General features: G+C 41.8%; 1 protein-coding gene across 1 annotated transcript; it reads right to left on the reverse strand.

Annotated features, from left to right (window-relative positions):
* Positions 1-33: 33 nt before the first annotated feature.
* On the reverse strand, positions 34-27,901 carry LOC112248229 (snRNA-activating protein complex subunit 4-like). Its single transcript, XM_024417083.2, has 25 exons — positions 27,739-27,901; positions 17,117-17,257; positions 16,927-16,967; positions 16,761-16,839; positions 16,575-16,606; positions 16,322-16,462; positions 16,057-16,182; positions 15,890-15,968; positions 15,711-15,792; positions 15,419-15,520; positions 15,105-15,177; positions 14,841-15,005; positions 14,418-14,568; positions 13,963-14,069; positions 13,716-13,810; positions 11,548-11,639; positions 11,357-11,442; positions 10,810-11,265; positions 10,304-10,393; positions 8,275-8,455; positions 6,033-6,103; positions 5,597-5,653; positions 4,895-4,934; positions 1,261-2,819; positions 34-1,156 (listed from the first exon to the last, which is right to left on the reverse strand). The coding sequence occupies exons 2-25, from the start codon at positions 17,241-17,243 to the stop codon at positions 1,061-1,063; spliced, it is 4,128 nt and encodes a 1,375-aa protein (XP_024272851.1). The 5' UTR covers positions 17,244-17,257; positions 27,739-27,901; the 3' UTR covers positions 34-1,060.
* Positions 27,902-27,957: the final 56 nt, after the last annotated feature.

Consider the following 27,957-nt stretch of genomic DNA (forward strand, 5'->3'; position numbering starts at 1 on the left):
TGGTTGTGAATAATCTTTTATTCTCAATAAACCAACACCAAATAATGGAGTGACTAGAGTGATAAGAGTATTGGCAGTAGTACACACCTCTTGTTTAAGGACTGTGAGGCAATGACTCAATCACTTCCTTCCCTCATTTATAAAAAAAAAACAGTTCTGCTGATGAAACAGTATTACACAGACTTGATTACTGTAGTTTAAAGTTAAGGTACAATATATTTTCATTGTAAAAATGATAGAAAACAGGATACTCACCCATCAGGGAGAATATTGTTTATAAATATTTGTTTCTTGAGTATTGACTGGTTTATATACACACACACACACAATGTAATATTAATCCATTTAACCAGGGTTGCAAAATTCCAGTAACTTTCCCAAAAGTCCCAACTTTTCCAGAAATTGTGGTTTGAGAATTCACAAAATTCTGTTTATTCTGTCTTGATTCTGAAAATCTTTCAACCAGGACTTCTGGAAAACCTGATGATTTTGGGAAAGTTACCAGAATTTTGCATCACTCATGAAACTGCATAATCTCTAATAAAGTCTAATAAACTTTTGTTTCCTGGCTAATAAACATTTATTCACAGGTAAAGTTCACCACTTTGAGGACATTTCTGGCCAAAAATAAAACAGTGATAGAATATAATGAGTTTTATAGCTAGTATTTTCTGCACAGATTTGAACTATTATGCACCATGAAAATGTCACCCTCGGTGACCACTATGTGGTCTGCAAAAAAAACTGGTTGTTGAGAGTCAATCTGACCAATGTGCTCTGCAGATCCAATGTATACGCATTTATTAACAGAATGATTTATTACAAAATATGTACAGGTCAACATAATTATTCTTATACATTGTGTAAATAGTTCAATTACAAACAAAAACAAGTACAAATATGAACCATTCATTAAGTACAATTTCAACAGCAACTATACTGTAATGAGTGATGTCATAGATCCCTTTTTATGACAGACATCACAACAAAATTGGCAAGAACATTTAAAAACAAAAACCTGGTTTAACCCGTAAGATGACACATTCCAAAACTATTCCAATTACTCCATGTCTAGGTCCCAGCTTTTATTTCTTGTGGTGATTCCGGAGAAGAAGGTGGCAGGAGATCCTGTTCCATCAGTGCTTAGCAGAGGGGCCTGAGAAAAGAACATAAGATCCGCTCAACAGTTCAGTGAGAGAAGAGGACAGAAAGGCAGTGTATCAAACATAAGAAGGAGGATTGGTTTGAGACTGAACTCACCTGGAGTGTTGTTTGCTGTTCATTCAAAGTATAGATCTGCATCCCTGGGGGGTTCCTGAAAGGTTCCTCCTCCACATCACTGTGTTCCGGGGTGGGAGACATGGGGAATTTGACTGGATTGATAGTAGCCAGAAGAGCAGGCATGGTGAAACAAGACAAGAAGCGAGCCTTCAGGAGGAGGTAGCCCGGGTTATGGATGAAACGCTCTGCCACGAGGCTCCGCACTGCCGCTACCTGCTGCTCCTCTTCCTGGTTCTCTTTCTCCTCTGGGTGCAGGACCATCATGGCACTAATTGCCAATGTCGTTTTACATTTCAGGAGACTCGACAGGGTATCCAGGCTGCTGACAAAGGGGGGAAGGTAGGGTAGTGTGACATCCAACTCCGGAAGCGCAATTCCATTCTTGCCATTCAACCACTCGCTCACTTTGGCTGGGTCCTCCATGAATATCAGGTTGGGATCAAACTGTATTACTTCTGGATTGCGGGGTGGAGGGACACGTTTAGGGGGATAAAACTGCATGATTCGGAAGGCTCCCTGAGGGAATGAGGCTGGAAGAGAGCCTGGAGGGACGTTGAGGACGAAAGCCTGTGGCGGGCCAGTCTGTGGTCTAATGGGAGCCGAGATGACCGTGTTCTTGGGAACAGAGAGAACAGGTGACACTGCATTGAGCTGGGGACAAGTGGTTGCCACAGTCGGCAGGACTGGGTTGGTCATCCTTGGAGCAGTGTTGCTTATGAAGGTAGTGGAGGCGGAGGGAGAGGAGAAAACAGATGGGGAGGCAGTTCCCTGTGCTATGGATGATGCAGAGGAAGATGGGCAGACATTGGTCACATTGGAGGAGGCCTGTGCTGCAGCAGCATTTAGTGTTAGAGGGACTTGCTGGTTGATAATAACAGGTGGACAAGCAGGTGCAAAAGCATTTGCTGGTAGATTCTGAGGTGTCATCTGAATGCCAATGCCACTGATTGGCACAAGTCCATCGCGCGTCAGGACCCAGGCAGTTTGTGGAGGGGACAGAATTATGTTAGAAAGTTGGCCAACCAGGTTTCCTTTGGGAGGACTTTGCGTACGGGCTTTCTTGCGTTTAGGCGACTGTTCCACTGACTTTTTTGCAATTGCAGCATCCTTGACCTCTTTGGGGGCCTGTGATTTCACAGTAGGTTTGAGATTGCGTTTCTTTGCTGAAAGATTCTCATTTACCTGAACATTCACCCTGTCTATTATGATTGAGGATTGCACAGGAGCAGGGAGTATAGGTTGGCTGGGGGTTGAGGGTAAAGGTTGACCAGGGGTGGAAGGTATGGGTCGGCTGGGGGTAGAGGGTCCGGGTTGGGTAAGTGTAGAAGGCATGAGTTGTTGTCTGGAAGTTGGAGTGAATGGGACCATAGGATGTGGGGTGGACTGTACTACAGGCTGTCCAATGACAAAGGTCTGAGGGATCATCATCACAAGTTGACTGTTCTGTTGCTGGCTGTTCTGCTGCTCGTTTCCCTTCCGTTTCAGCATACTGGCTACCATTCTGGGACCATGCCGTTGCATTGTTTTTTTCAATAAAGCTAGAATAAAGTAAATAAAAAGAGGCATTTATGTAAAACATAATTCACATATGGGTGTAATTACCACAATTATAAAAAATACATTTTACATTTAATATCAATGAATAGATTTGTCTTTAAATACTTTGCAGTTGACCATCGCTGATCGGGGTGCTGAAGCTCTTAGCTACAGTGCCTTGCGAAAGTATTCGGCCCCCTTGAACTTTGCGACCTTTTGCCACATTTCAGGCTTCAAACTTCAAACTTTGGATATTTCAAACTTTACAAATCAAAAACTGAAAAATTGGGCGTGCAAAATTATTCAGCCCCCTTAAGTTAATATTTTGTAGCGCCACCTTTTGCTGCGATTACAGCTGTAAGTCGCTTGGGGTATGTCTCTATCAGTTTTGCACATCGAGAGACTGACATTTTTTCCCATTCCTCCTTGCAAAACAGCTCGAGCTCAGTGAGGTTGGATGGAGAGCATTTGTGAACAGCAGTTTTCAGTTCTTTCCACAGATTCGATTGGATTCAGGTCTGGACTTTGACTTGGCCATTCTAACACCTGGATATGTTTATTTTTGAACCATTCCATTGTAGATTTTGCTTTATGTTTTGGATCATTGTCTTGTTAGAAGACAAATCTCCATCCCAGTCTCAGGTCTTTTGCAGACTCCATCAGGTTTTCTTCCAGAATGGTCCTGTATTTGGCTCCATCCATCTTCCCATCAATTTTAACCATCTTCCCTGTCTCTGCTGAAGAAAAGCAGGCCCAAACCATGATGCTACCACCACCATGTTTGACAGTGGGGATGGTGTGTTCAGGGTGATAAGCTGTGTTGCTTTTACGCCAAACACAACGTTTTGCATTGTTGCCAAAAAGTTCAATTTTGGTTTCATCTGACCAGAGCACCTTCTTCCACACGTTTGGTGTGTCTCCCAGGTGGCTTGTGGCAAACTTTAAACGACACTTTTTATGGATATCTTTAAGAAATGGCTTTCTTCTTGCCACTCTTCCATAAAGGCCAGATTTGTGCAATATACGACTGATTGTTGTCCTATGGACAGAGTCTCCCACCTCAGCTGTAGATCTCTGCAGTTCATCCAGAGTGATCATGGGCCTCTTGGCTGCATCTCTGATCAGTCTTCTCCTTGTATGAGCTGAAAGTTGAGGGACGGCCAGGTCTTGGTAGATTTGCAGTGGTCTGATACTCCTTCCATTTCAATATTATCGCTTGCACAGTGCTCCTTGGGATGTTTAAAGCTTGGGAAATATTTTTGTATCCAAATCCGGCTTTAAACTTCTTCACAACAGTATCTCGGACCTGCCTGGTGTGTTCCTTGTTCTTCATGATGCTCTCTGCGCTTTTAACGGACCTCTGAGACTATCACAGTGCAGGTGCATTTATACGGAGACTTGATTACACACAGGTGGATTGTATTTATCATCATTAGTCATTTAGGTCAACATTGGATCATTCAGAGATCCTCACTGAACTTCTGGAGAGAGTTTGCTGCACTGAAAGTAAAGGGGCTGAATAATTTTGCACGCCCAATTTTTCAGTTTTTGATTTGTTAAAAAAAGTTTGAAATATCCAATAAATGTTGTTCCACTTCATGATTGTGTCCCACTTGTTGTTGATTCTTCACAAAAAAATACAGTTTTATATCTTTATGTTTGAAGCCTGAAATGTGGCAAAAGGTCGCAAAGTTCAAGGGGGCCGAATACTTTCGCAAGGCACTGTAATTAATAAGTGATTTTTGGTGGCGAGAGCATGCAGAGAAAGTAAGCAGGAAGTGACTGCCCCTCAGCCTCAAGTTTCTCAACTTTTGTAGTTGAATTTTTTTTTGTCTTCAACGCACAGGAAAGTAGTGCACTGATCTTCAAGCGCATAAACATCATAAAAGGGATCTGACAGAGGTCAATTCATCCACAAACACAATTGTATATACATTTTAAAATGGCTGCATTTATTACATTTTTTAAAATAACCACAAAGCCCATTCAAAACAGCATGGGAATCGATACAGGGAAGTGGACATCACTTTCACAGGGTATGACATATTCAATGCGATATACAAACATAATATGTTACCCTGTTTCGCTTCCCAAGATCTGTGTCCCGTGAGTACCGCCTGAAACAGATACATTGACATCACAATTGCTCTGTTCAAATTGCATATACAGTGCATTTGGAAAGTATTCAGACCCCTTTACTTTGTTACCTTACAGACTTATTCTAAAATGTATTAAATTGTCCCCCCCCCCTCAATCTATACACAATACCCCATAATGAAAAAGCAAAAACAGGTTGACATTTTTGCATTTTTTAAAGAAATATTACATTTACATAAGTATTCAGACCCTTTACTCAGTACTTTGTTGAAGCATATTTGGAAGTGATTACAGCCTCAAGTCTTCTTGGGTATGACGCTACAAGCTTGGCACACCTGTATTTGGGGAGTTTCTCGCATTCTTCTCTGCAGATCTTCTCAAGCTCTGTCAGATTGGATGGGGAGCGTCGCTGCATAGCTACTATCAAGTCTCTCCAGAGATGCTCGATCGGGTTCAAATCCGGGCTCTGGCTGGGTCACTCAAGGACATTCAGAGACTTGTCTGATGATTTAATCAATTTAATCAATTTTAAAATAAGTCTGTAACGTAACAAAATGTGGAAACAGTCAAGGGGTCTGAATGCACAGTAAGTAGCAATTATTATATAGATGCAAAAACCTAAAACTGTAAAGGTTTTAAAGTATGAGGACTTTTTGTTTATGGTGTAGTAAATTATACTCACTTGTTTGTTACGCATTTGAATTATCTGCTTACAGCCCTCAGCATCCACACGGAGGACCTGTTTCAGATTGCATTAGAAAATGCATAATATAAAATGTTCATATGATCAGGATCGGCTGACAATGGATTCAAAATATGGCATTATCAGTTAACCCTTTTCAGATATTCTGGACTGAGGTTATGATGCATTAATTTGGTACCATAATAGCTAGTCATGTGCTCTTGATATACCAATAAAGAACATATGTTGTAAAATGTGTTCCATTTTTCCTGTATGTAGCGTGAAGTCATTCGTGTTTGTCTATCAGCATTAGAATACATGCCAGAATTTCTGCATAGGCCTAGGTGCTTGCATCCATAAGAAAAACCCAACTAACATAATGGCATTATTGTGCTCATTCATATAAAATGTTGCCCCCACTGGGTTCATTCCCTACCTGCAGAAAGAACAAGAACACTGGGGTCTTGGTGAGTCCAATGCTCTCAGATTTCTCTCGCACCATGTCAGCTACAAAAACAAGAGAAAGTAGGATCAATTTAGAGTCATATACACTGACTATAGAAAACTGCTCTTTCCATGACAGACTGACCAGGTGAAAGTTATGATCCACTATTGATGTCACTTGTAGAGGAGATGGGTTAAAGAAGGATTTTTATGCCTTGAGACAGTTGAAACATACGGGGTATACTACCATATGGTAGTAGGCGCCAGGCGCACCGTTTTGTGTCAAGAACTGCAACGCTTCTAGGTTTTTCATGCTCAACAATTTCCCGTGTGTCAAGAATGGTCCACCACCCAAAGGACATCCAGCCAACTTGACAACTGTGGGAAGCTTTGGAGTCAACATGGGCCAGTATAAGGAATGCTTTCCACACATTGTACACTACCGGTCAAAAGTTTTAAAACACCTACTCATTCAACGTTTGTTCTTTATTTGTACTATTTACTACATTGTAGAATAATAGTGAAGACAAACTATGAAATAATACATATGGAATCATGTAGTAACCGAAAAAATGTGTTCAACAAATCAAAATATATTTTATATTTGAGATTCTTAAAATAGCCACCCTTTGCCTTGATGACAGCTTTGCACACTCTTGGCATTCTCTAAACCAGCTTCATGAGGCAATCACCTGGAATGCATTTCAATTAACAGGTGTGCCTTCTTAAAAGTTAAAGCATTTCAGAAGGGAACGTTGATTTGTGACAAGGGGGTGTGGGGGTATACGGAAAATAGCCCTATTTGGTAAAAGACCAAGTCCATATTATGGCAAGAATAGCTCAAATAAGCAAAGAGAAACAACAGTCCATCATTACTTTAAGACATGAAGGCCAGTCAATACAGAAAATTTCTAGAACTTTGAACATTTCTTCAAGTGCAGTCACAAAAACCATCAAGCGCTATGATGAAACTGGCTCTAATGAGTACTACCGCAGGAATGGAAGACCCAGAGTTAGAATGGGTCTCCCATTCTCTAATGAGGATAAGCTCATTAGAGTTAACAGTGTCAGAATTTGCAGCCCAAATAAATGCTTCAGAGTTCAAGTAACAGACACATCTCAACATCAACTGTTTAGAGGAGACTGTGTGAATCAGGCCTTCATGGTTGAATTGCTGCAAAGAAACCACTACTAAAGGACACCAATAATAAGAAGAGACTTGCTTGGGCCAAGAAACACGAGCAATGGACGTTAGACAGGTGGAAATTTGTCCTTTGGTTTGGTGTCTAAATTGGCGATTTTTGGTTCCAACCTCCATGTCTTTGTGAGACGAGGTGTGTGTGTGTATGGATTATATCCGCATGTGTAAATACTTATTTTCCACCATAATTTGCAAATAAATTCATTAAAATCCTACAATGTGATTGTCTGGATTTGTTTTCTCATTTTGTCTGTCATAGTTGAAGTGTACCTATGATGAAAATTACAGGCCTCATCTTTTTTAAGTGGGAGAACTTGCACAATTGGTGGCTGACTAAATACTTTTTTGCCCCACTGTGTCTGAATGTTCCAAGAGTGCCACTTTTCTCCTCCATAGCTGTTGCTAAGTGATAATTGAAGCTTCCACATTGTGCTGTGTATTTGCAATTTGTTGACATCACAACACAGTACAGACTTGGATACACATTATCCCGAATGCTAATCAATAAAAACGTTACATTTGCAGCTCTGTTTTGCTTGTTTACAGTGGGTAATTTCAGAGGGAACCATCAGAGGCACTCTCGTATCGTTACATCACCAACATGTATAGAATAAAGGCGCTAACGTAGCAGCCATTTTAAAACCTGGCCAAACTACCACCATACCCCGTTCAAAGGCAATTCAATCTTTTGTCTTGCATATTCACCCTCTGAATGGAACATATACACAATCCATGTCTCAATTATCTTGAGGCTTTAAAATCCTTCTTTAACCTGTCTCCTCCCCTTCATCTACACGGACTGAAGTGGATTTAAGAAGTGATATCACTTAGGGATCATAGCTTTAACCTGGTCATTCTACGGCATGGAAAGAGCAGGTGTTCGTAATGTTTTGTACACTTACCGTATATAACTCTGGGTCAAGTCCTTGGTTCAGTCTTCCAAAACCCATTATTTAACAACAAGAAAGCTCATTTTACTTATCTACAAGTGAGAGAAGTTAGGATGTATTACCTGTGACAACTCATAAAGTACCTTCTCTGAGCTTGTTTGAAGAGATTGGTGGGGGCATAAGCACATTGCCCACCCAGGGAGTGACTGCCAACTGAAGGGAATAGTTGAGAGTGGTGTAGGTTTCACTGTTGGCAGAGGAGTACTTTTGCCTTGAGCAATTGTGAGGCGTCCCCTGGTCACTGCTTGTAGACTCACTGTTTTTCTACAGACATGTACAGTACCAGTCAAAAGTTTGGACACACCTACTCATTCAAGGGTTTTTCTTTATTTTTTACATTGTATAATAATATTGATGACATCAAAACTATGAAATAACAAATCAAAATATTTTTTACATTTGAGATTCTTCAAAGTAGCCACCCTTTGCCTTGATGACAGCTTTGCACACACTTGGCATTCTCTAAAACAGCTTTATGAGGAATGCTTTTCCAACGGTCTTGAAGGAGTTCCCACATAGCACTTGTTGGCTGCTTTTTCTTCACTCTGTGGGCCAACTCATCCCAAACCATCTCAATTGCCGTGAGGTCGGGTAATTGTGGAGGTCAGGTCATCTGATCCAGCACTCCATCACTCTCCTTGGTCAAATGTCCCTTACAAAGCCTGGCGGTGTGTTGGGTCATTGTCCTGTTGAAAAACAAATTAAAAGTCCCACTAAGCGCAAACCAGATGGGATGGCGTAATTCTGTGGTAGCCATGCTGGTTAAGTGTGCCTTGAATTTTAAATAAATCACAGAGAGCGTCACCAGCAAAGCACCCCCACGCTTCACGGTTGGAACCACACATGCAGAGATCTTCCGTTCACCTACTCTGCGTCTCACAAAGCCACGGCGGTTGGAACCAAAAATCTCAAATTTGGAATCAGACCAAATGAGATTTCCACCAGTCTAATGTTCATTGCTTGTTTTTCTTGGCCCAAGCAAGTCTCTTCTTAGTGGTTTCTTTGCAGCAATTCGACCATGAAGGCCTGATTCTGAACTGTTGATGTTGAGATGTGTCTGTTACTAGCACTCTGTGAATAATTTATTTGGATGCAATCTGAGGTCCAGTTACCTCTTATCCAGGTCTCCCATTCCTGTGGCGGTCCCCATGAGAGCCAGTTTCATCATAGCACTTGATGGTTTTTGCGACTGCACTTAAAGAAACGTTCAAAGTTCTTGAAATGTTCTGCATTGACTGACCTTCATGTCCTAAAAGTAATGATGGACTGTTGTTTCTCTTTGCTTATTTGAGCTGTTCTTGCCATGATATGGACTTGGTCTTTTACCAAATAGGGCTATCTTCTATATACCACCCCTACCTTGTCACAAAAAAACTGATTGGCTCAAAATCATTAAGGAAAGAAATTCCACAAATTAACTTTTAACAAGGCACACCTGTTAATTGAAATGCATTCCAGGTGACTACCTCATGAAGATGGTTGAGAGAATGCTATGAGTGTGCATAGCTGTCATCAAGGCAAAAGGTGGCTACTTTGAAGAATCACAAATATATTTTGATTTGTTTAACACTTGTTGGGTTACTACATGATTCGGTATGTGTTATTTCATAGTTTAGATGTCTTCACTTATTCTACAATGTAGAAAATAGTAAAAATAAAGAAAAACCCTTGAATGACTAGGTGTGTCCAAACTTTTGACTGGTACTGTACATAGAAAACAGAAGACACACATCACAGGCTTTGCGAGGAGAAGACCTCTGTATTAACAAAGCTCAATTTCCATCATCGATTGAGCTAGATAGGCTATGCAACGAAACCTTAGAGCACACAACTATTTTAATACACTGTTCTTACCTAGATTCAAGCTTTTACTATATTTATTTGTATGAAATAGGATTTATTGATGGATTCTAATAATCAAACATTTTATCAACATTTCCTTTAAAAAAATAGATCTAATTTTCACTAAATCTATTTTGACAAATTAACAAAAATGTATCCACTGGAATCATATTTGTTTGGGATAAAAAGCAATTGAAACACCTGTTCTACCACATAAAGAGAGGCTAAATGAAAATATTTGTCATTTTTGAGTGTCACCTGGCAACTTACATGTTTTGTGGCATTTGTTTTCTTCCAAGTGATCAGGTTCCTCACCTCTCCATAGCATACCTGGAGCATGGCCAGGTCACTGTTGCAATCCTTTAGAAGGAACACACAGAGAATGTTGCATGCTCAAAGCAGGAATCAATCGGTTAGCCAGCTAACTTTACTACATATTCTAAAATAAGAATCATATTTCTGAGTTCATAAACAAAGAGACTCACTTTAAAATGAGCTACACAGCTGATGAACGATTAAATGTTTATTAAATGTTAACTGCCTCGTGATCCCATTTTGTGATACATTCAGATTAACTTAATATGTAGCTGTGGTTACTGATGCAGATCTAGTCTCTGCTTTATGATGGTGGTATTTGACAATGACAATGAATTGCACTCATTTTAGGTTGACAACTTCATATAGGCCGGTCTAGGGATGGGTGTTCAAAATCTGCATACCCTATACACATAATGGTGCAACGAATCACATGACTGTTAATAAACAAATGCTGGTACCTTCTTTGCCAGGATTGGAGGGTTTTGTCCAATGACAGTGGCAGCAGGCTCGCCAAAGCGGTCCAGGACGGTGGAGCGGACCACCATGAACTTGCGTGCTGCGGCCTGGCTGTCCGTCGCTGCCTGCTCTTGAGTTGTGTACTTGCTGGGCCGTTCAACCATCACACTCCTCACCATCCCTTCAAACTGCTTCTCTCGCATGGGGATCCATTGCTCCATGTCTGGTTGGGTGTAGTCTTCAAAAATGTCACTTTCCTGATCAGATCCGTACAGTTCAAAGAATTTCTGTTTCTTCTCGTCGTCACTGTCCATAAATTCCATCTTGACGCTCTCCTCTTCATCGGCGCTTGAGTGCACATCATTGTCTAGCCTCTTCAGCCTACTCTTGATGCTCCTCACAGCCACTGCCTTTCTCCTCTGCAATTCTCTTCTACTTCTGTCTCTCCGAGGTCTGGGCTGTTTACAAAAATAAGAGAGTAATTAACTGTATGTTCAGTTTTACAGACTGAGTTGAGAAGGACAAGAAGGCTACATAGTCAACACTCACCTTGTACCCTGTCATTCTCCTCCACTGTTGAAGGACCTGGCTGTCAATTCTGTTAGGCATTTCAGCAGCTATCTTTGCCCATTTACCTATAGAAAAGGACAAAATAAACTGTTAGACCTGTTATCAAGAAAGGTAACCCGATTCTTTTGATATAGTTTCTATGCGAGTCAGCTTTCTATAGCAGTTCCTACATCCATATTTCTCCACCAATTGTCGGAGTTGCGCCCGTTCCTCCTCGTCAAATGGCCCCTTCTTCACGTTCCCAATCAGGACGTCCACATACCTACAGAATGAAACAGCGGTTTGTCAGTAACCGTATATTCTAATTAAGCAAGGCCGAGGGGTGTAGTATATGGCCAATATACCACGGCTAAGGGCTTTTCTTACACACAACGCAACGCTGAGTGCCTGGACACAGCCCTTAGCCATGGTATATTGGCCATATATCACAAACCCCTGAGGTGCCTTATTGCTATTATAAACTGGTTACCAACGTAGAGCAGTAAAAATATTTTTTGGGTCATACCGTGATATGCGAACTGATATACGATGGCTGCAGGGTCTAAAATTAACACCCCGCCACCTGCGGGTAGATTTTGGCATTGGAGTATAAGATGTCTATTTCACCAGCCATGTTGGCGGGTGTTCAGGGCTCCACAGTGCGAGCATTTCACTCGCATTTGTGAATAAAAAGTCAAGTATGATCACATTTATAGTCAAATAAACGCTGCAGTAGCTGTTTATTAAGGTATTTCTGCCGTTTAGTTTCATAGCTGGTAAATTAGTCGCACATATTGCACTTCAAGCTGCAACACTGCCTGGCTGGGGGCTGTGCGCATGTTATGAGCTGAGTGACAGATTAATTTTTAAAAGCGCTGCGCACAGGCATAAAAGTTGGTATAATTTATTTGAAACCAAAATCTACTGAAGTGAGATTTTGTCCTTGTGTTTCTTGGCTATATACATTGTTTTGTTCACAAGCTAGGCTGTTTTTCTATGTTTGAGTTTCAACTGCTAGGGAAGAGAAGACAATGCTTCTACTATTCAGACTCTCATAGGCACAAACATGACTGGAGTCGCACTACCATGGTAACCTCATTTTTTGTCTCATCTGTGATATTTTGGTTAAAAAGACCCCGGTCACAAAACAAATATGAAATTAAACAATATACCACGTTACGTCTTACTAGTAATACATTTGTTTTAGAAACATTACAAAGCATGTTCATACATTTTTGTTGTGTTTTGTTGGTGTAATTTTAGCAGAATTTTAAAAATATTTTGTCTGAAACACATATTTTGTCTGATAACACATTCTGAGTCGTCATAACAGCTACATAACATGGCCATAACACTTATATTTAGACCTGTTGTGACTATATTGCATTATTTTATGGAAGGTTATGCCACATACATAGTGTGAAAACCCACAAAACATTCCATTTCACCATAGCCTACTTGTCAATAATATGTTTGCTATAAAACATTTTCTGAAATTGACCATATTAAATTATCATTGTAATTACGTACAAATTGATGTCAGGCATGCACCTACCCCAATGCGCTGTTACTGATGACTGGGATGAATGCAGGAGCAGGACTAGAGACCCTCTTTTTGACTGACATGTACGTGATGACTGACATTGACTGATGAAGGGCATGTACGTGATATAAGCCAGATGGGCCTATATGATTATGATGGTCATAATGCTTCTTGACAGTGTCAAAGTGTATTTTCTTAGTACAAGTAAAGAGACACAGGATGGTCATTATACTTCATCATGAAGTGTATTCTCTGCAAGTTATTTAAAATATGATGGGAAAAAAAAAGTGACTAAATTCATTAAAACAAAGGACTTCAGAAACAAACTTTCAAACTAACGGAAACTTCTCGGCAGGGAAAAAAACAATTTGAATAAATGTGGGTTTTCACACTCTTATGTAGGCGTCATAACCAGCCATAAAATAACACAATGCCACAACAGGTGTAAATATATGGGTCATGACAGTGTTATGACCCTATTATGGCAGGTTATGTCAACTGTTATGACATATGACATGTTATGAGTGTGTAATAACATGTTGACGCTGGGTTTCAAGTAATGTGTAACCAAAAAATCTGAGTGGCTGGTAGATATTTTGATCTACCTGGCACAGTGGCTGGTGGACCCCAAAAAATATGTCATGCCCTGAATGGCTGTCAGCCAATCAGCATTCAAAGCTCGAACCAGCCAGTTTATAATACTTTTTCAAGTTTGAGTTAACTAGAATAGGGTGGCCATCAGGGAGACTTTCAGTGAACGTCGTGAGAGTTTGGTCAATGCGTTGGCTCTATCGAGCAGTCAATAGAAGTCTTCACCTGTCCCTACACTGGCTATCATTTCTGCCAGGCACATCCTGACGCATCTTCCACCAGTTCCCCGCCCCGTGTTTAGCCACTGCTCTCAGTAGCATCTGCAACAACAAACAAAAATCAGAGCACAACTTATATTATCAAACATTTATACTGTACATATGGGGACATCACAACATTTCCTGGGAACAGATCAGATGAAGCTAAAGATACTATTCCCAACAAAAAAAGCCAAAAGCCCTCCTGCCCATACCTCATCTTCTTCTTTAGACCAATGGCCTTTCCTGAGGGTGGGGTCCAGAACCTGAGTCCACCGATACATCAGCTGGCATGAATCCCGGCCCTCCATGAAATAGGAGACTGGAGTACAACAGAAATCATGGAGCTGAATTCCCAGAACCCAACACATGATGCACTACCATGACAAGCTACAGTATCTTGTATTGAAAAATCAGTAGAGTAGAGCAGTGGACAGTACCTTGAGAGCTTTGCATTTATATTTACATTTTAGTCATTTAGCAGAACTCTTATCCAGAGCGACTTACAGTAGCGAGTGCATACAATTTCATCAGTTAACGCTCCTACTGGAGCCTTACAAAGATGGGTACATAAGCTGGGGACAACAATAACAACTGTCATCGATGTGCACCAACAATAACATAGATGATGAGTAAAAGCCAGGGTGTACATTGGGTGGTGGGGACTTACTCTGGGTGTAAGGGATGTAGTTCCCTATCCGCATCTTCTCCACCAGCTCTCTAAGGATGTCGTCCTCCACTCCACACCACATCCTCCTCTTGAAGTCGGTGCAGATGTAGCGTTGGTATGTCTGGAGACACATGAAGGCTGTCCTGTTGGTCTGTGTGTGACAGACAGAGGAGAGGACATGAGTTCAGAATGGACAAACCTGAAAAGTTTACACATTCAAAGAAATTGGTCATGTTAGGATGTTCAGGGAATTACACTTGACCTACCTACAACCGAGAAACCTAACGGTTCAGTATCAGGTACTTCGCTCTAAACAAAGTATAATCAATCAATCAAACTGTACAAATCAGGACTAGAAATATCACCTCTGATAGGAGAGCGTAACAATCATGAGGCTATTTGACCAATACTGTCTGGTCTTACCCCAAGTTTATCAGCAATCTGATCCCAGTTGTGGTGCCCATATTTCACAGCAACTTTCTTGAGCATCTCAATTTCATCTTCCTTCCAACTGGCTTTGTTAATGGAGGGATGCAGGTAGTTCTGCCAGAAGCTTTTTATGTCCTCAGCTTCACGGATGCCTTCAAACTGGATAGGAATAAGATGTTAGCATCAACATTTAAGCCTTTTTAGCAATAGCAAAACAAACACATGAATGGAGGAGAAGACAGCAGTTACTTGACCCACATCAATATTGGAAATCTTTTGCCAGTCATGGTCATCATAGCGGCCACCCATCAGCTCATCCTCCTTCAGTGCACTGCAAGGGAAAGCAGATCCGGCAACAGTTATATAGAAATGGTTTGACTCAGGAACCACAAAAGGAGTTGGAGTCCATGAACATTACAATACATATGGATTAAACAATTCAATCCATTTAATCTCTTCATGTAAAGTGAGAACAAACACAAAACAGACATGTCTGACATGATAACCAGTGTCATCTTGGAATTAATAGGCTAGATTGTTATTTCCTGTAAAATAGTTATGATGGTAATCACCTGATGGCCTCAATGTCCTTTTCAATTTCAGTGATTTGTTTCCGCAGGATTAGCTTTTCCACGTCTTCAGCTTTGGCCATTTTCTGTGTAAGGTATTCAACCCTTTGAGACAAAATCATGTCATTCATGTAGGCCAATTTGTTAACACCAATCCTAAAAATGTTTACCTACATTTCATAAACCCTATGTAAAAATCTGAAGTTTTGCTCCTGTGATTTTCAAAATGTAGCAAATAAGACATTCCCATTATCAAAAGATACCATTCAGGGGAAAACAATCACCCTTTACTTACTTGGACAGCTTGGGCTGTATCATGCGTTTCATGCTGTCTTTGACCACAGCATTTATCAGCAGAGTCTTCTGCCACCCCTCCCCTGAAAAATATTTAAAGTCACTCTCTGATAATGGTGATGTCACTTAACAAGGATGCAAGGAGCACTAAGGTCTAACAATTATTATTTTTAGGCTCACATTTTTTCATCTTGACGTCGTCAGTAGGTCTGATTCTTTTACTCATCTTCTCCCTGGTTTCTGGATTAGCGGGTGGGCCCTGTGGGAATTAGAGAGGCAATGTAAAATCATGTAGTTATAACCCCTTGACCATGCTCATATTGTACTGAATCAGAACTCATCCCTACCAGAAATGTGACTTTATCTCTGAAATAGGGCTTCAGAAAGCTCCCCAAGAAAAGCTTCAGTGTGGGTTCTCCAGATGTGGTAGCCTGGGGAGTTCCTGTGTCAGATAGCTGAGACATAATCTCTTTCTGTTGGGAAAAAAATATATATATATTACATCGCATGGACATTGCACAGCTCAGAGCAAAAACTTGAAAAGATTAATTGAACAGATTTCAGACTGCACCTTTAAGAGAAGCTGTGGGCTATTAGTTATTGGTCTCTTACTTGTTGCTGTTGATTGTCTGTTAACAGTTGTTCCAGGTACTCCAATTTCTCTTTCAACACTTCCTGATAAACCAGGTTAATTTGCAGACATGTATCTGTGTTCTGGGGTAGGTCCAGCTCCTCAGCACTGTCCTCTTCGCTCTACCAGACATGGGAGAAAGGAGAGCGCAAGGCCATGTTACAGTAACCTTATATCATGTAACAAACTGAAAACTGGAGTGCTGGAATTGTGAAAATGCTAATCAATACTAACCAATTCTGTTGAACTTCCTTGGCCATCCACATCTGTTTCAACACATTATAAAAGGGGTCACACCCACTCCCGGTATAAATGTATACTAGCAGGAAAACTTAAATCCCTGAAACAATGAATAACCCGTTGAAACTACACAAGGCAAGGGCCTTGGCTACCTGACAGAATCTCAGCATTAAAATGCACCTGGACCAAGAGTGGACTCCAACTCTTCAATCTCCCTCTGTATTCGCTCCCGCTCTGCCTCCAGGTTCCCCAGAGAACCCTAGAAGAGCAGGTTGACATTATTTCTCAAATCCCATGAAATAAATCATGGTCACAAGGTAATATTGGTGATGTCAATAAGTCTTACCAAATCTTCTGGTTGAGAAGCATTGTCGTCTGATCCATCATCTGACAGCAGTGAAAACAAATAACAGATTTAAGAAGCATGCCAAGGAGTTTTGAAGACTAAATTGTATTCTATGATTAGTGCAGGAGTCAGGGTGTCCTCTCTATACAAGCCCACTGCAACAATGTTTTAACATGCTTTAGATACCAACCAGATGCACAACTGTCTGAAGATAGAAGTTCAATGCCGGAATTGCTTTCGAGTCCAAGGTTTTCCTCCAGCGCCAAAATCTGGCGTTCGATTCTCTCTCTCTGTGCAAGAAGGTCATCCGAGGACATAATGAATGAGGCACCTTTTAAAAACAATGGGTAATGAATGATAACAAAACCAGGGATCAGCCAACAGCACAAAATACACTGAAAATACAGTAGCTAGCTAGTTAAGTTAAACATTACACTAGTTACAAAATAGCTACAGATTGTTACACCAGATAATGTGATTTAACCAAAGATGTTTGGTTTCCATTACTGGGAGTTACAGAATAGGTACTGTTTGTAACCCATTCATAACCGCTAACATAAGTGCATTCAGAAAGTATTCAGCAATATTTCCCGCATTTTGTTACGTTACAGCCTTATCATAAAATGGATTAACAAAAAAATAAATCCTCAATCTACAGACAATACCCCATAAAATACAAAGAATAAACAGATTTTCAGAAATGTTTGCAAATGTACTAAAATTTTAAACCAGAAATCTTATTTACATAAGTATTTAGTATTTACATAAGTACCCTTTGCTATGAGACTCGAAATTGAGCTCAAGTGCATCCTGTTTCCATTGATCATCCTTGAGATGTTTCTACAACTTGATTGTGGAGTCCACCTGTGGTAAATTCAATTGATTGGACATAATTTGGAAAGGAACGTAACTGTCTACATAAGGTTCCACATTTGACAGTGTATGTCAGAGCAAAAACCAAGCCATGAGGTCGAAGGAATTGTCAGTAAGAGCTCCGAGACAGGATTATGTCGAGGCACAGATCTGGGGAAGGGTACCAAAAAAATGTCTGTAGCATTGAAGGTCTCCAAGAACACAGTGGCCTCCATTCTTAAATGGAAGATGTTTGGAACCACCAAGACTCTTCCTAGAGTGGGCTGCCTGGCAAAACTGAGCCATCAGGGAAGAAGGGCCTAGGTCAGGGAGGTGACCAAGAACCCGATGGTCACTCTGACAGAGCTCCAGAGTTCCTCTGTGGAGATGGGAGAACATTCCAGAAGGACAACCATCTCTGCAGCACTCCACCAATCAGGCCTTTATGGTAGAGTGGCCAGACGGAAGCCACTCCTCAATAAAAAACACATGACAGCCCGCTTGGAGTTTGCCAAAAGGCAGCCGTCTGGTCTGATGAAACCAAGATTGAACTCTTTGGCCTGAATGCCAAGAGTCACACGTGGACTTAAACCCAATTGAATATCTCTGGCGAGACCTGAAAATAGCTGTGACGCTCCCCATTCAACCTGACAGAGCTTGAGAGGATCTGCAAAGAAGAATTGGAGAAACTCGAGGTTGTAATAGCTGTCAAATGTGCTTCAACAAAGTACTGAGTCTGAATACTTATGTAAATGTGATAAGTTTGCGAAAAATAAAAAAACATCTTTGCTTTATTTTTTATGGGGTAATTGTAAGTAGATTTATTAAGTAAAAACAATTGAATAAATTTTAGAGTAAGACTACAACGTAACAAAATGTGTAAAAAGTCAAGGGGTCTGATTACTTTCCGAATGCACTGTACCTTTAGTGCCTATTGCTGATAGTATCTTCTGGCTGGGACTTTTCTTAAGAGTCCAGACGCTCGTTCTGAACATTAAAACCAGGGGTTGGAACCAGTTCTGGGAACAGAACAGAAATCTGGACAATAAAAAAAATGTTCTAGGGACAAAATCAGAACAAAAGTAATTTATACTGTTCCGGAAAATAAAAGTTATTTTAAAAGCATGGGAACTGGTTAATAACTTTGTTTTACGTTCCAGGCATTTTTTTCCAGTCCTACAATAAAATGCAATAGATCACCTATGCAAAGCCCTCATTCCAGTGTATGCCTTCCTGACAGCTGAAAATCTTTGCCAGTGTGTGTGTGAAGGCTACCAGCCCCTCCCCCTCCAAAGCACAGCCTACGTGATTCAGAAATTAGGGAGAGATACTTAGAGAAGAATGGATTAACTTTTTCAATGCTAGTTAATTTTTTAATTCATTTTTTTAACCTTCATTTAGCTAGCTAGGCAAGTCAGTGAAGAACAAATTTTTATTTACAATGACAGCCTACCGGGGAACAGTGGGTTAACTGCCTTGTTCAGGGGCAGAACAACAATTTTTTACCTTGTCAGCTCAGGGATTCGATCCAGCAACCTTTCAGTTACTGGCCCAACGTTCTAACCACTAAGCTACCTGCCACCCTAAGAATACTATAGTTACGTTTCACATTTTATTTATAAACTACTTTTATTATTTAAAAACTAATAATCTGGTGCCACTCTGCACATACATACAGTGGGGAGAACAAGTATTTGATAACCTGTTAAATCGGCAGTGTTCCCTACATACAAAGCATGTGGAGGTCTGTAATTTTTATCATAGGTACACTTCAACTGTGAGAGACAGAATCTAAAACAAAAATCCAGAAAATCACATATGATTTTTAAGTAATTAATTTGCATTTTATTGCATGACATAAGTATTTGATCACCTACCAACCAGTAAGAATTCCAGCTCTCAGACCTGTTAGTTTTTCTTTAAGAAGCCCTCCTGTTCTCCACTCATTACCTGTATAGAAGACACCTGTCCACACACTCAAACCTCTCCACAATGGCCAAGACCAGAGAGCTGTGTAAGGACATGAGGGATAAAATTGTAGACCTGCACAAGGCTGTGATGGGCTACAGGACAATTGGCAAGCAGCTTGGTGAGAAGGCAACAACTGTTGGCGCAATTATTTGAAAATGAAAGAAGCTCAAGATGACGGTCAATCACCCTCGGTCTGGGGCTCCATGCAAGATCTCACCTCGTGGGGCATCAATGATCATGAGGAAGGTGAGGGATCAGCCCAGAACTACACGGCAGGACCTGGTCAATGACCTGAAGAGAGCTGGGGCCACAGTCTCAAAGAAAACCATTAGTAACACATTACGCCATCATGGATTAAAATCCTGCAGCGCACGCAAGGTCCCCCTGCTCAAGCCAGCGCATGTCCAGGCCCGTCTGAAGTTTGCCAATGACCATCTGGATGATCCAGAGGAGGAATGGGAGAAGGTCATGTGGTCTGATGAGACAAAAATAGAGCTTTTTTGTCTAAACTCCACTCGCCGTGTTCGGAGGAAGAAGAAGGATGAGTACAACCCCAAGAACACCATCCCAACCGTGAAGCATGGAGGTGGAAACATCATTCTTTGGGGATGCTTTTCTGCAAAGGGGACAGGACGACTGCACCGTATTGAGGGGAGGATGGATGGGGCCATGTATTGCGAGATCTTGGCCAACAACCTCCTTCCCTCAGTAAGAGCATTGAAGATGGGTCATGGCTGGGTCTTCCAGCATGACAATGACCCGAAACACACAGCCAAGGCAACTAAGGAGTGGCTCCGTAAGAAGCATCTCAAGGTCCTGGAGTAGCCTAGCCAGTCTCCAGACCTGAATCCAATAGAAAATCTTTGGAGGGGGCTGAAAGTCCGTATTGCCCAGCGACAGCCCTGAAACCTGAAGGATCTGGAGAAGGTCTGTATGGAGGAGTGGGCCAAAATCCCTGCTGCAGTGTGTGCAAACCTGGCCAAGAACTACAGGAAACGTATGATCTCTGTAATTGCAAACAAAAGGTTTCTGTACCAAATATTAAGTTCTGCTCTTCTGATGTATCAAATACTTAAGTGGGGCAAAAAAGTATTTAGTCAGCCACCAATTGTGCAAGTTCTCCCACTTAAAAACATGAGAGGCCTGTAATTTTCATCATAGGTACACTTCAAGTATGGCAGACAAAATGAGAAAAAAAATCCAGAAAATCACATTGTAGGATTTTTAATGAATTTATTTGCAAATTATGGTGGAAAATAAGTATTTGGTCACCTACAAACAAGCAACATTTCTGGCTCTCACAGACCTGCAACTTCTTCTTTAAGAGGCTCCTCTGTCCTCCACTCGTTACCTGTATTAATGGCACCTGTTTGAACTTGTTATCAGTATAAAAGACACCTGTCACACTCCAAACTCCACTATGGCCAAGACCAAAGATCTGTCAAAGGACACCAGAAACAAAATTGTATACCTGCACCAGGCTAGGAAGACTGAATCTGCAATTGGTAAGCAGCTTGGTTTGAAGAAATCAACTGTGGGAGCAATTATTAGGAAATGGAAGACATACAAGACCACTGATAATCTCCCTCGATCTGGGGCTCCACGCAAGATCTCACCCCATGGGGTCAAAATGATCACAAGAACAGTGAACAAAAATCCCAGAACCACACGGGGGGGACCTAGTGAATGACCTGCAGAGAGCTGGGACCAAAGTAACAAAGCCTACCATCAGTAACACACTACGCCGCCAGGGACTCAAATCCTGCAGTGCCAGACGTGTCCCCCTGCTTAAGCCAGTATATGTCCAGGCCTGTCTGAAGTTTGCTAGAGAGCATTTGGATGATCCAGAAGAAGATTAAGAGAATGTCATATGGTCAGATGAAACCAAAATATAACTTTTTGGTAAAAACTCAACTCGTCGTGTTTGGAGGACAAAGAATGCCGAGTTGCCTCCAAAGAACACCATACCTACTGTGAAGCATGGGGGTGGAAACATCATGCTTTGGGGCTGTTTTTCTGCAAAGGGACCAGGACGACTAGTCCGTGTAAAGGAAAGAATGAATGGGGCCATGTATCGTGAGATTTTGAGTGAAAACCTCCTTCCATCAGCAAGGGCATTGAAGATGAAACGTGGCTGGGTCTTTCAGCATGACAATGATCCCAAACACACCACCCGGGCAACGAAGGAGTGGCTTCATAAGAAGCATTTCAAGGTCCTGGAGTGGCCTAGCCAGTCTCCAGATCTCAACCCCATAGAAAATCTTTGGAGGGAGTTGAAAGTCCGTGTTGCCCAGCAACAGCCCCATAACATCACTGCTCTAGAGGAGATCTGCATGGAGGAATCGGCCAAAATACCAGCAACAGTGTGTGAAAATCTTCTTAAGACTTACAGAAAGCGTTTGACCTCTGTCATTGCCAACAAAGGGTATATAACAAAGTATTGAGAAACTTTTGTTATTGACCAAATACTTATTTTCCACCATAATTTGCAAATAAATTCATTCAAAATCCTACAATGTGATTGTCTGGATTTTTTTTCTCATTTTGTCCATCATAGTTGAAGTGTACCTATGATGAAAATTATAGGCCTCATGTTTTTAGGTGGGAGAACTTGCACAATTGGTGGCTGACTAAATACTTTTTTCCCCCACTATAAATGTATCACTAGCCACTTTAAACAATGCCACTTCATATGTTTTCATACACTACATTACTCATCTCATATGTATATACTGTACTCCATACCATCTACTGCATCTTGCCTATGCCGTTCGGCCATCACTCATTTATATATTTTTATGTACATATTCGTATTCATTCCTTTACACTTGTGTGTAAGGTAGTTGTTGTGAAATTGTTAGGTTACATTACTTGTTAGATATTACTGCATGGTCGGAACTAGAAGCACAAGCATTTCGCTACACTTGCATTAACACCTGCTAACCATGACAAATACATTTGATTTAGGCATACAGAGGCCCATTAACAACCATCACTCCTATGTTCCAATGGCACGTTGTGTTAGCTAATCCAAGTTTATCATTTAAAAGGCTAATTGATCATTAGAAAACCCTTTTGCAATCATGTTAGCACAGCTGAAAACTGTTGTCCTCATTAAAGAAACAATAAAACTGGTCTTCTTTAGACCAGTTGAGTATCTGGAGCATTTTGTGGGTTCGAAATTATCCAGAAAGAAAGAACTTTCTTCTGAAACTCATCAGTCTATTCTTGTTCTGAGAAATGAAGGCTATTCCATGTGAGAAATTACCAAGAAACTGAAGATCTCGTACAACGCTGTGTACTACTCCCTTCACAGAACAGAGCAAACTTGCTCTAACCAAAATAGAATGAGTGGGAGGCCCCGGTGCACAACTGAGCAAGACGACAAGTCCATTAGAGTGTCTAGTTTGAGAAACAGACGCCTCAGAAGTCATCTCAGAAGTTATCAATTGGCAGCTTCATTAAATACAACCAATGAGGAGATGGCACGTGGGTACCTGCTTCTGAGGAGATGGGAGAGTCCCCAGGGCTTGCAGCGTGATCTGCGTCACAAATAGAACTGGCTTCTATTTTACAGGCTGACTACGTCACTCGCGTCGCGTGAGCGTTGCAAAATAAATGTAGAAATCTATATTATTCAATTATTGCACCCACTGCTTGCGCGCGCCAACGAGCGTCTGCGTTGCCAAGGGCGAAAATAGAAGTCAGTTCTATTTGTGATGCAGATCGCGCTGCAAGTCCTGCCTCTCCCATCTCCTCATTGGTTTATAGATGCAGGTACCAAGTGCCATCTCCTTATTGGCTATACCCACGTGGGTGACTGAAAGATGAGGTCGGTGGCGGTAATGCACCTAATTTATGAAAGGTGCCAATAGCAATATAAAGTCAAGAGAAGAAAAAGCCTAGGCGGAGAGATGACTAGAAACGATTCGGGTGACTGTTTTATGTGTGTATTAAATGTCAGAGTAGAGGACCTTGTGCATTTCAGGTAAAATAACAACTCAATGTTTATATCTCAGGACAAATTAGCTAGCAACAGCAAGCTAGCTAAATAGGGCCAATTAGCTAGCAAGTGCAAGCTAGCTAGCTAAATTGCCATAAATGTTTAATGATTTTCGACCTGTCCCCAAATTAATGTAATTGGTTCAGAGTTTGTTTTGATATTTTAACCAGTGTGTCATGATCGAGTTTGATGACAAATAAATTGGTGCGCGTGCGTCATCGTGCATACATTTATTTTGTCCCCCTACACCAAACGCAATCCCGACATGCAGTTTAAAATATCAAAACAAACTCAACCAGTGACATTAATTTGGGGACATGTCAAAAAGCATTAAACATGTATGGCAATTTAGCTAGTTAGCTTGCATTTGCTAGCTAATTTGTCCTATTTAGCTAGCAAAATTTCCATTTTGTTGATCCCTGCCTACAGACAGAAACTAAAACAAGAAGCTCCCACGCTGAGGTCTGTCCAACGCTGGTCCGACCAAGCTGACTCCACACTCCAAGACTGCTTCCATCACGTGGACTGGGAGATGTTTCGTATTGCGTCAGACAACAACATTGACGAATACGCTGATACGGTGTGCGAGTTCATTAGAACGTGCGTTGAAGATGTCGTTCCCATAGCAACGATTAAAACATTCCCTAACCAGAAACCGTGGATTGATGGCAGCATTCGTGTGAAACTGAAGGCACGAACCACTGCTTTTAATCAGGGCAAGGTGTCTGGTAACATGACTGAATACAAACAGTGCAGCTATTCCCTCCGCAAGGCTATCAAACAAGCTAAGCGCCAGTACAGAGACAAAGTAGAATCTCAATTCAACGGCTCAGACACAAGAGGCATGTGGCAGGGTCTACAGTCAATCACCGACTACAGGAAGAAACCCAGCCCAGTCACGGACCAGGATGTCTTGCTCCCAGGCAGACTAAATAACTTTTTTGCCCGCTTTGAGGACAATACAGTGCCACTGACACGGCCTGCAACGGAAACATGCTGTCTCTCCTTCACTGCAGCCGAAGTGAGTAAGACATTTAAACGTGTTAACCCTCGCAAGGCTGCAGGCCCAGACGGCATCCCCAGCCGCGCCCTCAGAGCATGCGCAGACCAGCTGGCCGGTGTGTTTACGGACATATTCAATCAATCCCTATACCAGTCTGCTGTTCCCACATGCTTCAAGAGGGCCACCATTGTTCCTGTTCCCAAGAAAGCTAAGGTAACTGAGCTAAACGACTACCGCCCGTAGCACTCACACCCGTCATCATGAAGTGCTTTGAGAGACTAGTCAAGGACCATATCACCTCCACCCTACCTGGCACCCTTGACCCACTCCAATTTGCTTACCGCCCAAATAGGTCCACAGACGATGCAATCTCAACCACACTGCACACTGCCCTAACCCATCTGGACAAGAGGAATACCTATGTGAGAATGCTGTTCATCGACTACAGCTCGGCATTCAACACCATAGTACCCTCCAAGCTCGTCATCAAGCTCGAGACCCTGGGTCTCGACCCCGCCCTGTGCAACTGGGTACTGGACTTCCTGACGGGCCGCCCCCAGGTGGTGAGGGTAGGCAACAACATCTCCTCCCAGCTGATCCTCAACACTGGGGCCCCACAAGGGTGCGTTCTGAGCCCTCTCCTGTACTCCCTGTTCACCCACGACTGCGTGGCCATGCACGCTCCAACTCAATCATCAAGTTTGCGGACGACACAACAGTGGTAGGCTTGATTACCAACAACGACGAGACGGCCTACAGGGAGGAGGTGAGGGCCGCGGAGTGTGGTGTCAGGAAAATAACCTCACACTCAACGTCAACAAAACTAAGGAGATGATTGTGGACTTCAGGAAACAGCAGAGGGAACACCCCCATCCACATCGATGGAACAGTAGTGGAGAGGGTAGCAAGTTTTAAGTTCCTCGGCATACACATCACAGACAAACTGAACTGGTCCACTCACACAGACAGCATCGTGAGGAAGGCGCAGCAGCGCCTCTTCAACCTCAGGAGGCTGAAGAAATTCGGCTTGTCACCAAAAGCACTCACAAACTTCTACAGATGCACAATCGAGAGCATCCTGGCGGGCTGTATCACCGCCTGGTATGGCAACTGCACCGCCCTCAACCGTAAGGCTCTCCAGAGGGTAGTGAGGTCTGCACAACGCATCACCGGGGGCAAACTACCTGCCCTCCAGGACACCTACACCACCCGATGCTACAGGAAGGCCATAAAGATCATCAAGGACATCAACCACCCGAGCCACTGCCTGTTCACCCCGCTGTCATCCAGAAGGCGAGGTCAGTACAGGTGCATCAAAGCTGGGACCGAGAGACTGAAAAACAGCTTCTATCTCAAGGCCATCAGACTGTTAAACAGCCACCACTAACATTGAGTGGCTACTGCCAACACACTGTCAATGACACTGACTCTACTCCAGCCACTTTAATAATGGGAATTGATGGGAAATGTAAATATATCACTAGCCACTTTAAACAATGCTACCTTATATAATGTTACTTACCCTACATTATTCATCTCATATGCATACGTTGATACTGTACTCTATATCATCGACTGCATCCTTATGTAATACATGTATCACTAGCCACTTTAACTATGCCACTTGGTTTACATACTTATCTCATATGTATATACTGTACTCGATATCATCTACTGTATCTTGCCTATGCTGCTCTGTACCATCACTCATTCATATATCCTTATGTACATATTCTTTATCCCCTTACACTGTGTATAAGACAGTAGTTTTTTTGGAATTGTTAGTTAGATTACTTGTTCGTTATTACTGCATTGTCAGAACTAGAAGCACAAGCATTTCGCTACACTCGCATTAACATCTGCTAACCATGTGTATGTGACAAATAAAATTTGATTTGATTTGATTTAGCTTGCTGTTTCATCTTTGAAATTATATGGTGATTGGCATCTACACTTTACCATGACAACCGGCAAAACATTTCATCTTTCAATTACCCACCTGGGTATAACCAAAGAGGAGATGGGAGAGGCAGGACTTTCAGCGAGATTTGCATCAGAATTAGAAAGGAGTTCTATTTTAGCCCTTGTTGGCAACGCAGACGCTCATTGGCGCAATCGAGCAGTGTGGGTGCAATAATTGAATAATATAGATGTATACATTTATTTTGCAACGCACGCGAGCGGTGTAGCCAGCCTGTAAGGCGCTAAAGAGGGTAGTGCGTACAGCCCAGTACATCACTGGGGCCAAGCTTCCTGCAATCCAGGACCTATATAAACGAGCGGTGTCAGAGAAAAACCCATTAAATTGTCAGAGACTCCAGTCACCCACGTCATAGACTGTTTTCTCTGCTACAACACAGAACCGCAAGCCGTACCGGAGCGCTAAATCTAGGACCAAAAAACTTTTGCCAATTTTGTACGCTGCTGGTACTCACGGTTTATTATCTACGCAGTCACTTCACCCCTAGCTAAGTGTACAAATTACACACACTGACTTGGTACCCCTGTATATAGCCTCGTTATTGTTACTTTAGTTAAAATAAGAGAAGAGTTAATGGCTGGTAAGTAAGCATTTCACCGTAAGGTCTACACTTGTACTCAGCGCATGTGACAAAGTTTGATTTGTGAATAGTTACCACAGGCACAGTCATAATCCCCGCCCATTTCTAAAATGTTTCTCAACATTTGGTTTTAAACCTAATTTGAATCACACTGCTAATCTTATGTCCACCCTTAAATTAAGACAGTTAATTTTTACAATATAGACAATTTTGACTTTGTGGCTGTGGTAGGTAGCTCGCAAACTAGTGGAAACTCGAGCTGGTGGGGCGTGTTGGACCCATGCGCGAGCAGCAAAGACAATTTAACATTTGCAGCTAATTCAGTAACTAACAAACAACACCTGAAATAACCCTAATGCAAAAGCAACATCCGTCAATTTCAGCATCAGTCAAAAAGTCTGGTCTCATTTAGCTCGACTTACCAAGTGTTAAATGCAGACAGGTTAACAGATGTCTTGTTATGATTTACAAAATATGATGTAAATATTAAAACAAGTAACTGGCTCGCTAGCTAAATCCAAATGAAATTGTTTGGCATGCGTATTCGTTTAACATCTCGACGCGCCGCAAACAACACAGCTGAAACATTAACATTTTTCCCAGCATGCAATTTTGAAGGAATCAAAGTTGGTTATTTTTAA

This window comes from Oncorhynchus tshawytscha, linkage group LG04 (assembly GCF_018296145.1).
Source record: "Oncorhynchus tshawytscha isolate Ot180627B linkage group LG04, Otsh_v2.0, whole genome shotgun sequence".
NCBI lineage: Eukaryota > Metazoa > Chordata > Actinopteri > Salmoniformes > Salmonidae > Oncorhynchus > Oncorhynchus tshawytscha.

What these genes read in the sequence shown, in the direction of transcription:
- LOC112248229 (XM_024417083.2), bottom strand. Translation starts at nt 17,243, where the DNA reads ATGTCCTCGGATGACCTTCTTGCACAGAGAGAGAGAATCGAACGCCAG. An exon ending in AAGGAAGTTCAACAGAATTG is followed by an intron (nt 16,463 to 16,574) that starts GTTAGTATTGAT and finishes CATGTCTGGTAG; the next exon opens with AGCGAAGAGGACAGTGCTGA. An exon ending in AAAAGATTTCCAATATTGAT is followed by an intron (nt 15,006 to 15,104) that starts GTGGGTCAAGTA and finishes ATTCCTATCCAG; the next exon opens with TTTGAAGGCATCCGTGAAGC.